This window comes from Camellia sinensis, chromosome 1 (genome assembly GCF_055761805.1).
Source record: "Camellia sinensis isolate YWXY chromosome 1, ASM5576180v1, whole genome shotgun sequence".
Taxonomy (NCBI): Eukaryota; Viridiplantae; Streptophyta; class Magnoliopsida; order Ericales; family Theaceae; genus Camellia; species Camellia sinensis.
Window position 1 is genome coordinate 152,168,581 of NC_138961.1, and position 17,501 is coordinate 152,186,081.

General features: G+C 39.4%; 1 protein-coding gene across 1 annotated transcript; it reads right to left on the reverse strand.

Annotated features, from left to right (window-relative positions):
* Positions 1-16,822: 16,822 nt before the first annotated feature.
* On the reverse strand, positions 16,823-17,254 carry LOC145820365 (zinc finger BED domain-containing protein RICESLEEPER 2-like). The gene has a single exon (XM_082915767.1). It carries the CDS (start codon positions 17,252-17,254, stop codon positions 16,823-16,825), a length of 432 nt encoding a protein of 143 aa, XP_082771893.1.
* Between the last annotated feature and the right edge of the window lie 247 nt (positions 17,255-17,501).

Genomic DNA, 17,501 nt, shown 5'->3' on the forward strand with positions numbered 1-17,501 from the left:
GTGTACCTTAACCAGAACTATGTAAGGCTTGATTCCCATGTTTGGGATACGTAGGTAACTTCATTCTGAAGTCCAGCCATAAACACTTCCAAATCGATTATGTCCATGTAATGGTCTTGATCATCTTTGCCTTCTCTGTATCCGAGAGTTTGGTTGTGATCGTCACTTTGAGGACTGACTACGGTGTGCTGCAGTGCAATTCAAACAAGGGGCAACTTTCTGTTGCCATACAGTGCGCTGTGGTGCCATTCAAACAAAGGCCAACTTTCCGTTACCGTGCAGTGTCCTTCAGACAAGGGGCAGTTCCATTATTTTGGATCTGAGGTTGTGCATCTCAAGAGTAGGTTCCATGCTCGTTGAGCAGTGGCCGTTTGCAAAAATAGTCTTTGAGAATTTTTAATGAGTTGACTAATTCTCTCAAAAATAATTCCATTTTTCCAAAACTGGACCATTTCTTAGACCCAAAAAAGGAAAATTTTCAGTTTTCATAGCCTGACTTGCATGATTTCAAATCAGAAAATTGAATAAGCATGTTAATCAAACTCTTATTTTGGTCAAAATTGTTTTAGTAGAAAACCAAAACAAAAAATGGTCAAAATGATGAACTAGGGGCATAGTTGAGTCAGGCTTCATGTCTTTACCCCATCGTTAACATACTTGCCAGAAAGGGCGCTCTACCTGCCAGAAAAGGGCACAACTGAAGTCAACAGCAAAAGGGCTGAAAGCTCTCAACATCCTCCAAGCAACGAGGTATCAAGCCAAGTGCGAAGCATGAACTGGAAGGGATCAAGATATTCCACTCCCTCATCTGGACAGATTTGATCATGTCCAAACTCCCCAGCAGAGCATCATCAATCGATGTCAGCTGCAGATTGGCTACACACCCAATTGTAGCGCAACCCGTCTGTGGGAAAGTTCACTTTTGTGAGCAGAAGAAGAGGAATCTAGCGGAATGCTAGGGGCAAGAGCCCGTAATTTCCTATTTATCCATCAACCACCCAGGGGAGGGATAAAAAAGAAGAGAGATTGAAGAATAGAGAGATGTGCACTGAGAGAAAAAGTGAGGAAAATGGCTTTTTTTTTCCAGAAAAACAGAGCCTAAGGGCTGAGTGATATGAGAATCACAAATAAGGAAGGGTAGGAAACATACCCGGAGAAACAGGCTCCCTGTGCACATTTGAGTCTTGTGTTTTGTTGTGTTTTGTCTGTCTCGATTCTTGTTTTGAGTCGTTTCGTGCATCAATAGATGTGTTTAGGTCGTTTACCTTTTGTTTTCCGTTGTTGCGATATTTTGGCTGTGGTCAATTGTAGGCTCAATACCCGGTTAAGAATTCATTTCTCAATTTCAAAAAAAAAAATTCGTTTGGTGCTCAGAATGCTGTGGCGTTCTCCACATATGTGCAAAACAGGATTTGTTCTTTTATAAAACTACAGGGTTCAACCCAGGTCATCTCAGAGCAGTAGAATCAGGACCTATCTAAAACTATAGGTTCCAAGTTGCAAAGCAAGAGAAAAGATGGAAAATTTGGAGCATTTGAGTTTGTTTCAACTTCTGCAAATTCCGTGATTGTATTCCGGATGTACCTCTTCAGGCCTTGCCAATGCTCCGAAGTATGAGTGTACCTCTACTCTAAGCTCAAACCTGCTTCAAGCCAGAATGGCGATCAAAAGTGCTCTCCTTAAGTGTCATTCCCTGCCAGGGGTATCTTGGCTATGTTTGCAATGAGTTCTTAGGAGATCAACTGCGACGGTGGAAACTAGAGTTCGAATGGCTGTTGCCTAGAACGCATAGGTTCGGGATTTCCGAGACTAAAGTCTGGTTTAAATTCCCAGGGTGTATCCCTGGCTTGAAATCTGTATGGAAGCCCCATAGGTTGAGATAGCATGTATGCACCTCAATTCTGGATACTGAACCAACCTAGTCTGTCACCTCGTTGGAGAATAGGGAAAGTTGTGAATATGATCAGGAAGGAAAATGGCATTTGTGGTTTCTACATGCAGAAGTTACCCCTTGTCAGCATTTCAGGACCTTTGTACTGTGAGTTGAAGGTAAGAGTTCGAAGAACACAAAGGGAGATCCCCATCAGAGTAGAGCGGTTCATCGCCACTCACCCCATGAGGCGCTTTCTAAAGCGCCGCTTTGTTTGCTTATTGCATTCCCTAGACATCATGATCTACATTGCTTGTAACATGTATCATGTCATCACACATATTGCATAAATGCATCTTGTACTATACATATTCTTGTTTTCGCATAGAATATACACGTTACATTGGATATACGTCGTTGATCCTTTAGCATAGAGTATGTACATTGCATGGAGCACGTTTTAACCTTGCTTGCATAAAATGTGTAATTCTCACCCTGGCATGAAATGCGCATCCTAATGTTGCATGGAGCATACATTTCTTGCACTTGCCTTGCTGTGCATGTCTCACGAGCATTATCATGTACACGTTACTTGCATTGTTATGCACCTTTTCTTTAACTTGCGCTGTCACGCACGTTACTTGCATTGTTTCGCACTTTTCATATCTTGCGCTGTCACGCACTATACTTGCATTGTTTTGCACATCTAACTTGCACTGTTACGCATATTACTTGCATTGTTTTGCATATCTTTAATTTGCGCTGTTACACATGTATGCTTGCATTGTCTTGCATATCTTTAACCTGCGCTATTACACATGTTACTTACATTGTTTCGCATATCTCTATCTTGCGCTATTATGCATGCTTTACTTGTGTTGTTACGCACTTTTTTAACTTGCGCTATTACGCATGTTTTACTTGCGCTGTTACGCACTTCTTTAACTTGCGTTGTTACACATGCTTTACTTGCGCTGTTACGCACTTCTTTAACTTGCGCTGTTACGCATGTTTAACTTACACTTGTAGACATCCCCGAACGTCCCGGGAGGGAATCCCGTTTTGTTCATTGGGGCTTACTACAGTTCGGACTCAAATGTCACAATTCTTAATCTGATCTCGCAAAGTGCAATGCAAGGTTGATAAATCACCAAAGAGTCCAAGTCCGACAAATCGTTTTGGAAAACAAATTTGTAAAAAGAAATGCCAAACAGGACTGCTTTGCCAGGTACAGAGTCGCCACCTAAATATTTTATTTTGTGGGGAATTTAGGAAACCCTGACTCGTGCCTAAGGCCACGTGTCTGTCATCACCAAAGTTGCCTCAGCTCGGGAACTTGGGTACGATTGAGGAAGGTCATTTCATGAGCACCCCCGCTCGCCCGATCAAAGATCGACCTCTACTAATCATGATATCGAGTTTTGAAAACATTATGTGCTCTTATTCCGGTTATTAGCCTAGAATTACTATGTGATGCACACAACATACAAGTGTAGACTGGATCGTTTGAGTCGGAACAAAACATTTCATGCTTGTTTATTTGAAAGATGGTTTGATGGTGCTATTCGCAAGTAGGCTAAGACGTGGATTTGTCACCCTCAGGTGGGCTTAAGAAAACATGATTTTGCCATTCTCAAGTGGGTTTAAAACTCTCAATTGGTGAATTGTTCCAATTCAAATAACCCAACCTTCACCTACAGGCATTCAGGCAGTTACATCACATAAGCAAATAGCCTCATGGTAAGCATGCTATCATGGCAGTCACTCACACGCATGCAAGGATGCTAAAGCATAAATACTTACCGAGTACTCCAAGCCAAAGAAATAAGCTAATTAGAAATCACGCATGAATCCTAACTATGCTGGAATGCCTAATGCAACACATGCAAAATGTAACTAAGATAGGCTCGGCTATTCTAAAATGGCATATGAAATGCAATAACTGATACACGTATTCAACTCAGAATTGAAATACAATGCAGTTAGTATGATGCGCCGAGCCCGGTGCATGCAAGACAGATAAATGGATGTAAACATGCGAGCATAAGTATGCTAATTGAAACGCACCCTAAACTAACCATCATAAGCTGGTAAATAAAAGGGAGAAAGACGTGAGGTTGAAAGACATGCATCACACACACACGCACACTTATTACAACATTGCCCTCCTCGGAGGGTCCGAATGAATAGTACAGAATAAACTAGCTAATCTAAGCTAATTAAACTAATTATTACACAACATTAATTAATTAACGAATTAACTAAGTAAGGAAACTAGCATGCAAATTACACAAAATGGACTGCCTCAACTCTGTTCCGAATGATAGGGATGCATGCATGCTCAAGTCGCCTTGTCGGGAAATCCATAGCGATGCCCCGATTTGCCTCTATTTGCAACTGGTCCCAAAACACTGTACAAAGCTCCAGAAGGCTGCTGACCAGTTTTTGCTGCTGGTTTCCGGTTTGTTGCAACAGAGAGCGAGAAAGGGGCATGGTAAAATATTTCCAACATATGTGTGCATGACCACTCTCTCCATCATTGCACAAGCTCCAAGGAGTGTAGTCATCGATCCTCATGCCACCAATCACGCATCTCGATGCATGATGGCTGAGGATTCGAATTGCACGACTCGATGTAAAATGAATGCACATATAAACACAACAAGGCCTAAACTCCATCATAGGTAATCCGGAGTGTCGGCGACCGAGAATCGAGGCACGTTTCATCACTTGGAGTACGAAACGTCCTTCACTGCCCGTGTTTGGACTAAACCCTACTCCAAACACTATGCAACAACTAGCATGCAATCCTAAATGAAATGCAACTAAGATATGCAAACATGCAAGAAATGACATGCAAAGATGCAACTAGCATACGTAATGCTATGAACTAAGAATGGCATACTCAATGCACACGAACTATATGGCATACACAATGCACATATGAAGACTATCAATGAGACGATCAAGGCGTACACAATGCAATGGTCAATCATACAACAACATGGACTACATGGCATATACAATGCAAGATGGACTTAAACTAAACTGAATGGGCCTCAGCCACACTCAAATCAGTGGCCAATACATGATGAAAATGAAGCAACAACACACATGCAATCATGCACAAAAGCAAGGGACCAAACCTAAGGCACAAAGTGCAACTCCACCAAAGCATGGTAAGCATGAAATATGGCATACAATCACATATTTTCCAACTCTGAAATGACATGCAAGATGGCCCCAAAACATGCAAACACCTCACACAATGCATACTAGATGGCCCAAATACCGAAACTAGTGAAGTGGATTACACTATAGGTACCCAAAGCAATGCACAAATGACCCAACCAGCCCCAAATAGTCCCTATGCAGGTCTAAGATAGTGGGAAAATGGCCTAAAATGATGGCTCAAAATGCATGGAAATGAAGCTCATGCAATGGTCCATAAACGAGGCATACAAGCACAACTCTTAAATGCATTTAAAGAGTGGAAAACATGGGAATATAGCACAATTATAAGCTCTGAAATAGCATGCTCAATGACCCCAAAACATGAAAACACCTTAGTGTAAGCATTCAATAGGCTTCAAAACTCAAAGCTAGGCAAGGGTATTGAACTACAACCATGCATAGCAAGCATCATTCAACCATGAGGCATAAAAACAGAGCTAAGGCAGTCCAAAATATGCACAAAATTAGTTTAAGGCATGGCCAAAAAGTGCTAGAATCAAGGGCCAAAACAACATGCAATACAAGCTAGTGAAGAGGGTTTACACTACAAGTATACAAGGCATTCAAGAGGCCACTAAACCAGCAAAATTCAGAGGTGTGACATGCCAAATAAAGCCTAAAAACCCACTGAAACATGGTCAATGCATGCAAGAATGACATGCTCCTTTGATAGGCTATGAAGAGGGTTGTTCTACACATGCAAGATGGACACCCGATATGGAAAAACAAGCTCTGGATAGAGCCTATGCAGGTACTAAAACTTACCAAAAATGGCCTGAAACATGGCTTGGAAGCATGCAAATAAGAGCTCCTTTATTAGGCCATTTTGGCACTCAAAACAGCATGCTAGCTACTGAAAATCCACTGAATTTCAGTGGCTAGAAGGCCAAACAAAGGTCAATGCAAAGGCCTTAATGCATGGCTCAAAACAAGGTAAAATAAAGCATGTAAGGGGATAGATGACCCCCAACAGAAAAATGATCTTAAACAAACATGTTAAGGGCCTCAAAATAAGACTTTTTTTAGTTTACACCAAAGCTCAAATATACTTGAAAATATAGCTAAAAGATGAAGCAAAACAATGCTTAAAAGAGGAAAAGAAGTATTACCCTTGTAGCCAAGAACTCCAGCTGCTTATGGACCAAAAATGTAGCTCCTTAGGACCTCTCAAGACCCTCCAAGAAGCTTAGGTTGGTGTTGGAGATGTTAGGCTAAAAGGTAGTGTGCAAAGGTGCAAGAACAAGGCACTTTTTGAGCTTGGATGTAGAGATATAGATGGAGAAGTCTTATATGCCTTGGACCAATTTTTTTCAACCTCTCTAAAGGAGAGGGAGGGCCTCTCTTATAGAAAAAACAAGAGGGTTCAAGCTTCTTGGAGAAGCTAAAAAAAGGTTCAAGCTTCTTGGAGAAGCTAGAGCAAAGGTTCAAAAGGTTCAAGCTTCTTGGAAAAACTAGAGCAAAGGTTCAAAAGGTTCAACTCAAAAAAACTGGTCGGTGGCCCCATTTGGTGGTCTCCCGATTGAATACAAGCTAGTGGTGGGTGGGAGACCAGTAAATGTGGCCCAAAAATCAAGAAAACCAGCTTCCCGACAAGAAAACCAGAAAATCGACAAGCGGGGAGAAAAGTGGTCTCCAAGGAGAAAAGGTGGTCTCCCACCCTTGTACCACCTCTCAAACAATGAAAATAGGGTCTATGCCAAAAATGAACCAAGACGGATGCAAAACAAAGGTTCGAGGGTCAAAATGCGCAGCTGGGTGCCCCGAAAACAAGCTGTTAGGCACCGAAAGTGGCGTGCGACCACAAAGGTGGTCTCTCGGGCCACAGTGTCCCTCTAGATAGAGGAAACAAGGTGTGTGCCAAAAACCGGAGCAAACGGAGAAAGTTAAGCGGTCCCAAACCGAGGCGCACAGCCAACGGCTCCGAAAATCGAAAACTAGTCTCCAAACGGGAACAGTGGCCTATGACCACGAAAAGTAGCCTATGGCCACTGAGAAATGGTCTACAAGACCTCTCCCTCCCTTCGGGAAGAGAAAATAGAACTTGGTTCGCAAACCGAGGCAAAGTACAAAAGGGTCCCGAGGTCCAGGGGTAAGGCTCTCAACCAAAACTCCGAAATCTCAGAACGAGCACAACATGTACCATCACCGAGCGCTCAATCGATGACGTCTGAGTCTTAAGGTCGGTCAAAAATTGGGTGTCTACAGTGCTGTTACACACTTCTTTAACTTACGCTGTTACGCATGTTTTACTTGCGCTGTTACGCACTTCTTTAACTTGCGTTGTTACGCATGCTTTACTTACGCTGTTACGCACTTCATCTACTTGCGCTGTCACGCATATTTTACTTGCGCTATTACGCACTTCATCTACTTGCGTTGTCATGCATGTTTTACTAGCATTGTTATGCACTCTTTACTTGCGTTGTCACGCACGTTTACTTGCATTGTTATACATCGTTCAACCTGCATTGTTATGCACGTTTCACTTGCATTGTTGTGCGCTCTCCACTTGCATTGTTATGCACACTTCACTTGCGCTGTCACGTACGTTATTTGCATTGTATTGCATTATACATATCAAGTTTCTTTCTCATTCATGCACGATATTGTATGTACGGTTCATTCAAAGAAGTTCCGTTTAAGATCATTCACTTAGTGTATCAATCACACTTCATTCATTTAGTGTATTAATCACACTTCACTCACTTAGTGTATCAATCACACTATCTTCACTTAGTGTATCAATCACACTTCATTCGTTTTGTGTATCTATCACACACATTCTCATTTTGTGTATCTATCACGCACATATTCAGTTTTGTGTATCTATCACACCCATTCTCATTTTGTGCATCTATCACGCATATATTCACTTTTGTGTATCTATCACACACATTCTCATTTAGTGTATCTATCATACTCTGTTCACTTAGTACATCTATCACACTTCGTGTTCACCTTAGTGTATCTATCATACTCTGTTCACTTAGTGCATCTATCACACTTTGTGTTCACCTTTAGTGTATCTATCATACTTTGTTCACTTAGTGCATCTATCACACTTCGTGTTCACCTTAGTGTATTTATCATACTCTGTTCACTTAGTGCATCTATCACACTTTGTATTCACCTTTAGTGTATCTATCATACTTGTTCACTTAGTGCATCTATCACACTTCATGTTCACCTTTAGTGTATCTATTATACTCTGTTCACTTAGTGCATCTATCACACTTTGTGTTCACCTTTAGTGTATCTATCATACTTTGTTCACTAAGTGCATCTATCACACTTTATGTTCACCTTTAGTGTATCTATCATACTCTGTTCACTTAGTGCATCTATCACACTGTGTTCACCTTTAGTGTATCTATCATACTTTGTTCACTAAGTGCATCTATCACACTTTGTGTTCACCTTTAGTGTATCTATCATACTTTGTTCACTAAGTGCATCTATCACACTTTTTGTTGACCTTTAGTGTATCTATCATACTTTGTTCACTTAGTGCATCTATCACACTTTGTGTTCACCTTTTGTTTATCCATCACACTTTGTTCACTAATTGCATCTATGACACTTTGTGTTCACCTTTTGTGTATCCATCACACTTTGTTCACTTAGTGCATCTATCACACTTTGTGTTCACCCTTTGTGTATCTATCACACACTCACTTTGTGTATCCATCACAATCGCTTCACTTTGTGTATCTATCACACGCTCACTTTGTGTATCTATCACACGTTCACCTACTGTATCTATCACACTTTGCTTCATATAGTGTATCTATCACACGCTCTCTTTGTATCTATCACACTATGCTCACTTTGTGTATCTATCACACGTTTACTTTGTGTATCTATCACACTATGCCCACTTTGTGTATCTATCACACGCTTGTTTTGTGTATCTATTACATGTTCGCTTTTTGTATCTATCACACTACGCTCACCTTGTGTATCTATCACACTATTCTCACTTTGTGTATCTATCACACATGCTATGCCCACTTTGTGTATCTATCACACACTCGCTTTGTGTATTTATCACTTTGTTCGCTTTGTGTATCTATCGCACATGTTCGCTAAGATTGCATAATCTTCTTACATCCTTTCTGCATGAAATGTAGTTTGGTCTGTAATTCCCACGCGTGGCATGTTTACTTATTCGCTTGTGTGCGGGTTTGCTGTAGCATTTTTTCGCACAACATTCGCTTAAAATGTTGCATTTATTTTGCATAATTGCTTCATCACAGCTCTCTTTGCATGATCATAAGTTATGCTCTTGCATCTTGCATATCATTTACATTATGCCCCAGCCTACGGGCGCATCTCTGCATGCTTACATTGATTGTCTGCCTGAGTCTTCGGCCTTGTTAAAAATGGGTCATCTCTGGGCTTTGACACTCACTCCCGTCACTTTGTGACTTTCGAGTTCTGTCAAAGAGGGGCAACTGTAGACACCCCATTTTTTACCATCCTCAAGACTCGGTTGTGCCTACAAGTACATCCGGAAACAAGTTCAATTACTCGTCGGGTATTCGACTTTTATGGCGGAACGTCACAGGTTCGAGCTTTCCAAACCCTATATCATTTCTGCCCCATTCTTGGACCATGACTTGGTCCTTTCAGAGTGTGTTTCTTGGTGAACTGACGGCCACCTTTTGGACCTGTCAGCCCCCTCTTTGTTGTTGCCGGCCATTGATTGAGCCTGCCAGCCATCCCTGATGGCCGGCAGCACCTCTGTCTCAATAGGTTTCACTCTAGATCTTTTGAGCCAGTTGGAATCCTTTTATTTGCCCTCCATACACGTGTATGGAGGGATGAAGCTCTTGCCAAGCTTCTTGAAGAAGCTTTGCATTGCTTTTCTTCTATATAAGGAAAGAGCCTTTCTCCTTAGCAGGGGTTCAGCATTTTGAGAAGAAATATCTCTCTCTCTCTCTATATTGTTGTTCATTTGTGCCTTGAAGTCCATTTTCCTTGCACTTTTACACAACAACACGTAGAGATACACCACCACCTTTGGGTTGAGGTTCTTGAGAGGACTTCTTGAGCTCTGAAAGTGAGTTTTTGGCTCCTGAGGTTGCTGGTTTCGAAGCTGATCTTCAAGGGTGAGTATTTTTCCCTTTTTAGCACTTTTTTGTACCTCATTTTGTCCATCCTTACATATTGTTTTGGGCCTTTCTTTCAACTGAAAAAAGTCTTGTATTTGAGTGCTTTTGAAGTTTGTTTAAGGTCTTTTTGCTGTTGAGGGTCTTCAACCCTCTTGTTGGCCTTGTTTGGCCTTATTTTAAGCCTTGCCTTAAGGCCTCCGAGCTAGCCTTGGTTTGGCCTTCTAACCACTGAAATCCAGTAGATTTTCAGTGGTAGGCATGTGGTTTTGAGGCCTCAAATCAGAGGAGGTGGCCCCCTCTCTTTTGGTTCTTGTTTGCTTGTATTTTTGGCCTTCCAAAGGAGCATGCCTCTATGTATTTTTGAGGCTTGGCTCAGGCCCTTTTTTGTGACTTCTAGGACTTTCCTTGGCTCTTTCCATGGCTGGTTTGGTCACCTTTTGCATGCATCTTGTATGTGTAGTGTAATCCCATTTGTAGCTCATCAAAATAGCATGTTTGCTTAGCTTGCGTTAAGTCCATTTCAGTAGGTTTTTGGTGATGTTTTACCATGCCTTAGATCTGTTTTGGGTTGCTTTTGTCACTCCATGCATGTGCAATACACTTGTAGTGTAAATCTCATAAACTAGCTTTATATACTTCTTGCTTTAGCATGTCATCCTAGCTTATGTTCAGTCCATTTCAGCATATATTTGGTCATCATTTGGCATGTCATGACTCTATCTCTTGCTGGTTTGGTCGTATTTTGCATGCTCCATATACTTGTAGAACAAATCTTGCTTACTAGCTTTATGTTCATGATGCTTTGGCTCATCATCCTAGCATATTTTGGCTTTGCTCTAGCATGATTTTGTTCTTATTTTGAGGTGTTCTTGGACTATTTTAGGCTGTCATGGCCATATCACTCATGCTTTGTATAGCTATGGTGTAAATGCTTAGGTTAGTCTTGGGTTTTGAGGCCCCTACTATGCCATGCACGTGATGTTTGCATGCTTTGCCATCATTCTAATGTGGCCATACACTTGCATTTGACATGCTTTTAATGCCTTGGAGGCTTGGCTCTTTATGCCTCAAGAATGAACTTTTATACATGCCATTAAGCCTAAGCCTTTGGCGTATCATATCAGTGCATTTTTGGTCTTGTTATACCATGATGTAACTCTATTTTATGTTGTCCAAGCCATGCCATGTTTGGTTTCAATAGGTGTAGTGCATTGCCTCTTTTGTAACCTTGCATGCTCCATGTTTTTGGCCTTGTGTTCTAGCCTATGTTGGCTAGCTTCGAACTTGTTTTTGGTCTTGTTTGGACCTGCCTTGGGACTGTTTTAGGTTCCTTTAGCTCTTTGAGGCTTCTCTTGTATGGCCATGGCTTAAGTCCATTTGTTAATTTTGAGCTTTTGAGCTTCATGCATGCCATGCTTGTGTTATGTGTGTGACTTGGCATCATTCCTAACATCATTTCAGAGCATGTAGTATTGTCATACTTGCATGCTTTTCACTCCTCAAGTGTGCTTAAGAGTTGCATCTTTATGCCTTAATTCTTGGGCCCATTGGCATGCATGCTTGTCTAGCATTTTGTGTCATCATTTCAACACATATTGGCCACTGATTTGGGCATAGCTGAGGTCTGCCCATTTTGGTTTAAGTTCATCCCTTACATATTGTTGCATGCTTGTCTTGCATATTGTTCTATGCTTCCTCCATCTTTGCATGTTGTCGCATGCTAGTTCCATTACATGTTGTTGCATGTTTATTACACTGCATTTTGCATGCTTAAGTCATATGCATGATTGCATGTTCAAGTTAGCATTGTGTATGCCATCCTTGCATTGCATTGTTGTTTGGATTAAGTGTTAATCCGAGCACGGGAAACGAGGAATGTTTCATACTTCAAGTGATAAAACTTGCCTCAATTCTCGGTCACTGACGCTCTTGATTATCCATGATAGAGTTCTAGGCACTTATGTGTTTATTTGTGCATTCATTTCATATTGATTTGCACAAGTTGGATCTTTGGCCATCACTTCTCGGGATGCATGATTGATGGTCTTAGATCCGATTATGCCTCCCTCTTGATGTTTTGAGGTGATATGGTATGGCATAGTGCGTACACATCCTTGGGAGACCCTCACTTTTCTCTGTTTTGTGCTTTACTACAGTTTGGTGTCCCAGCACATCAATGGCCGACAGTGTACCATCTTTGGCCGGCAGGTGGTCGACAGCAGCTCCTCATGGCCGACAAGCCACCGATGCATTCCCCAGAGTGGTTTTGGTAAGTTCCAGCAGCAAAGTCTCAAGGACACCCTGCAGACAAAGCCTCTAAAGAGTATCCGAAGAGCTTTCGGGACAAGAACCGAGCATGCACCTTTCGTTCCTTTGAACAGAGCTGGAGCAGCATTTTTTGTCACTTTTCATTCGTAGTTAATTAGTTAATTTATTAATTAATTAAGTTTTGTAATAATTAGTTGTAGCTAGTTATTCAATTTGGTTATGTAATAATTAATTAACTTGTTAGTTAGTTAATTAGTTGGCATGTATTATTCATTTGGACCCTCCGTCGAGAGGGCGAATTTTGTAATAAGTGTGCGTGAGTGTGTGCATGTCTTCTAACCTCTATTTCTTTCTCCCTTTTACTTACCTGCTTTTGTTGGTTAGTTTTAGGTCATGTTCAATTAGCATACTTATGCTTTGCATGTTTGCATCCATTCATCTGTCTAGCATACTTATGCTTGCATGTTTGCATACTTTCATCTATTTTGCATGCACCGGGCTCGGCGCATCATACTAACTGCATTGTATTTCAATTCCAAGTTGAATACATGTATCAATTGTTACATCTTATATGCCATTTTAGGATAGTCGAGCCTATTCTAGATGCATTTTTGCATGTGTTGCATTAGCCATCTTAACATGAACTAGGATCATGCATTGATTTTTAACTAGTTCTCTGTTTTGGCTCGGAGTACATTATGAGTGTTTACGCTTTAGCATATTGCATGTATGTTAATGTTGCCATGATTGTATGCTTGCCATGAGCCTAATTGCTTAGTTGATATAAACTGCCTGAATGCCTGTGGGTGAAGGTTGGATTACTTGAATTGTAACAATTCATTGAAATCCGTGTTTTAGCCTACTTGCAAGTAGCAAACTCCAAACCATTTTCCAAACAAACGGATATGCGATGCTTTGTTCCAAATTAGACGATCTAGTCTATACTTGTGTGTTGTGCGCATCACATAGTAATTCTAACTAATTAACCGGAATAAGAACACATGTGTTTTCAAAAACTGGATATCATGTTTAGTAGTGGCTGATCTTTGATCAGGCGAGCGGGGGTGCTCATAGCTGACCTTCCTCAATCGTACCGAAGTTCCCGAGCCGATGTAACTTTGGTGATGACGGACACGTGGCCTTAGGCACGAGTCAGGATTTCCTAAATTCTCCCAAAATAAAATATTTAGGTAACGACTCTGTATCTGACAAAACAATCCATGTTTGACACTTCTTTACAAAAATCAGTTTTCCAAAACGATTTGTCGGATTTGGACTCTTTGGTGATTTATCGGTCTTGCATTGCACCTTGCGAGATTAGATTCAGAACCGTGACAATTTGAGTCCGAACTGTAGGCATGAGGTCCTCAGGGGCGCGTCTACAACCACCTCCACCAATCATAATACCATTAAAACACCACGTAGTGGTGCCCAAGACCAACCAATAACTTCTCCTTCCATAGAGTAACACATAAACCAAAGTTTGAATGAAATCATTGCATTGTATAGTCATGTAAACCCTATGCCATCGCATAAATGTTTGATGTAAAAAGTCCACCACCCAACTACATACTCAAAACCCAAAGGAAAGAGTCACCATGCTTTTTAGAGCCTTTTTTAGTAGGGCAAAGGTTCTCATTGGTTGGGTTTCTCAATTAGAAGGTGTTGTTGTGTCTTTATAGGCTCGCTACAAAAGTAGCATTAATAATTCAAACCGTTTAATATATGGAGCTCATCGAATATTTTGTCTCTGCAAAAAATTATGGGTAAATTACACTTTTCACCCCTACACTTTGTACCGAATCTAACTTTAGTCCTTACACATGAAATCACGACAATCAACCCCCTACACTTCTAATCAAATCTCATTTTGGTCTCTACACATGAAATCCTGACAGTCAACTCCCTAGACTTTTACTACTTTTACTCAAATCCCACTTTGGTCTCTACACAAATTTATAATCATGTGACAAAAATGTGACTACGAAATGAAAGTAAGAAAGGAAAATCATCCATGTTTTCCACCAATACACTTTGTCCTACATGATAAGCATATGAGAGTTATATAATTCAATATATATATATATATATATATGTCCGTATGGTAAAAATTGGGATGAAAAAGCAAGAAAGTAAAGCTTTTGAAATTTAAAAAAAAAATGCGACACTAAAGCTTTTGAAATATAAAAAAAAAAATGTGACAAAGAAATCAAAGAGAAAGAAAATTAATAGATAAAAGATTGTGTTACCATGAAAAATAGAGTTTTGTGATTTCAATTTATGCAAAACCCTAGTTCATCTTCTTAATTATTTATAATCTGCTTTTTGTTTTAGTCGAATATAGTCATATTTTGATATAAATTTTAGGATAAAGTGTGTATTAGTGAAAAATGCAGATGATTTTATTTTCTTACCCTCATGTTGTAGTCACATTATTATTACATGATTAGATTTTGTTAAAAACTCAAAAAATTGAGTACCAGAAAGGGGATATTAACACTTGTGTAGGGGTCAAAGTGAGATTTAACCAAAAGCACAGAGGGTTGACTGTCACAATTTCATGTGCATTAACCAAAGTGGGATTTGACCAAAAGTGTTAACAGTTGACTGTCACGATTTCATATGTATGGGCTAAAATGAGATTTGGTGCAAAGTGCAAGCGTGCAAAGTATAATTTACCCAAAAATTATGTTAATCAGATATGGATAGATACTTAATTAGATCATGTTTACTCAATTAGATCATGTTTGTGTTAACAATTTATTTTAAAAATTATGCTTACTGTTGACACAAATGTATTTTAATCAAATAGTTATCGATATTCAATTAACGTGATTTTTTGTAGGGATGAATTACTCGACGAACTCTACATATTCAATAGTTCGAATCATTAATGAGGGTTCCGTGATAAGCGCATGGAGGCTCAACAGCACCCTCTAGTCTAATTTGGCCCAGAGAAAAGCCTAGGGGTGTCGGCGGTTCGGTTTGGGACGGTTTGCGGTTTGGTTTGGACCCGCCCACATCTATGCGGTTTGGGGAAAAATCAACCGGCAACCGCCCGCAATGCGGTTTGCGGTTTGTGTGGATAGGGTTCGCAGATGTGCAGGCGGTTGCAGGTGGTTTGCGGATTGAACGTTTTTTCAAAAATTATTTTTAAACGCTTTTTTTTCCTCCCATTTTGTCAATCTTTATTTTGGACATTTTCCCTCATATTTTATAAAATGCTCCAACATTAATAATTAATGAATTAAAACTTATAAAAAACTTACAAAAAAAAAACACAACAAATTCAATTCGAAACCTAAACAAATCACTCAAAATCTACATTTATCATTATCCTACATTCATCCTACATTTATCATTCATAACCCAAATAAAAAAAATCCTACATTGAAAATTCTACATTCATCATTCCTAACCCAAATACAAAAAGAAAAAAGAAAAAAGAAAAAAGAAAATAATTCTTCATTAACTTACATTCATCCAAAATGCAAAAAAAAAAATAAAAATTCATTAACTTACATTCATCCAAAACCAAAATGCAATTAAAAAAAAAAAATTGTTATTAAACGTCATTCAATACAAACCCATGAAATAAAATAAAAACATTTCAATTCCAATCCTTCATTCACATGTTGTCAAACTTCATTCACATCCAATTCAACTTTCACAAATTCGAATTCTAATTCTAATTCCATGCATTTGGTTGATGAACCCTACACAAAAACAAATTGAAAAAATATAAACTTTAATCTTCAATTATAGTAAAAAATGAAAAGATAAACAAATGTCTATATATTTCATCTCAATATAGTAAGAAAATGTGTTGAGTATATGAAAAAATTACCAATGATCAAATAGATATTAGAGATCAATTATAGCATCAACATTAAAGGTTGAAGTTGAAGATGAGCTTGACTCCAAAGTACCTAATTAGGAATCAACAAGAGAAGATTAATAAAACTTACATTAGAAAATGAACAATACAAATAAAAATGAAGATAAATAAATTCTCATTTACCCGAGTCATATTGCTCAAATTCCTCGACATCATCCATCGCCTTTCGAAGAGAAATTGGAAGGCTGCTTCGAAGCCAATTTTGAGTACATACAAGAGCTTCAACCATAGAAGGTGAGAGTGAACTACGAAATGGGTCAAGAATACGCCATCCCGTACTAAAAGCTGACTCCGATGCAACGGTATAAATAAGCATGGCCTACACATCCCTTGCAAGTTGTGATAACACCCTATATTTGGTTGCATTCACCTTCCAATAATCCAAAATCTCAAATGTTTGATTCTTTGCAAAATGTTCAACCTTGGATAAATATTGTTCTAATTCCAACTTAGATCCACTAGTGCATCGCCCCTCCAAATAGGAATTAATTGGGAGTCAACTAAAGAATAGGGATCATCATCATCATCATCTTCCACCATATTCACAACTTCACTCACACTTGGAAGTTTCTCATTTGAAGGATAAAGTGTGACATAATGGCTATACAAAAGACTCAAACAACTCCTAACCTTGTCTACCATCTCTTCCACCTTCCTATTATCTCCAAGAAATAAATTGGAAAAACAAAACTCCAAGTATGTCATTTTTTTGATAGGATCAAGAACCACTGCAACATACAACAACAAATTGATTTTACTTCCATCCCCCCAATACATGCTAAACTTTAGCTTCATAGTCTTTGCCATTGTGCTCAAAGTATCATCCTCCTCCAAAATTAATTGGTTAATTTTGCTTTCAATAACAAACATCTCTTTGTAAAAAGTATTGGAAGTAACAAAGAGAGACCCCGAAAATTTCTTAGTTGCAACATAAAATAATTTTAGAAACCTCAAAAAAATTCTCCACTTTTTCCAATCCAATTCATTTGGACTTCTTCTTATGCCACCATCAACATCTATGAAATAAGGTTCAAAGTTGGAATCCACAAACTTCAATCAGTTAAAAGCCTTCTCATACTTTTCGGCGGCCTCTAACATCAAATAGGTAGAGTTCCAC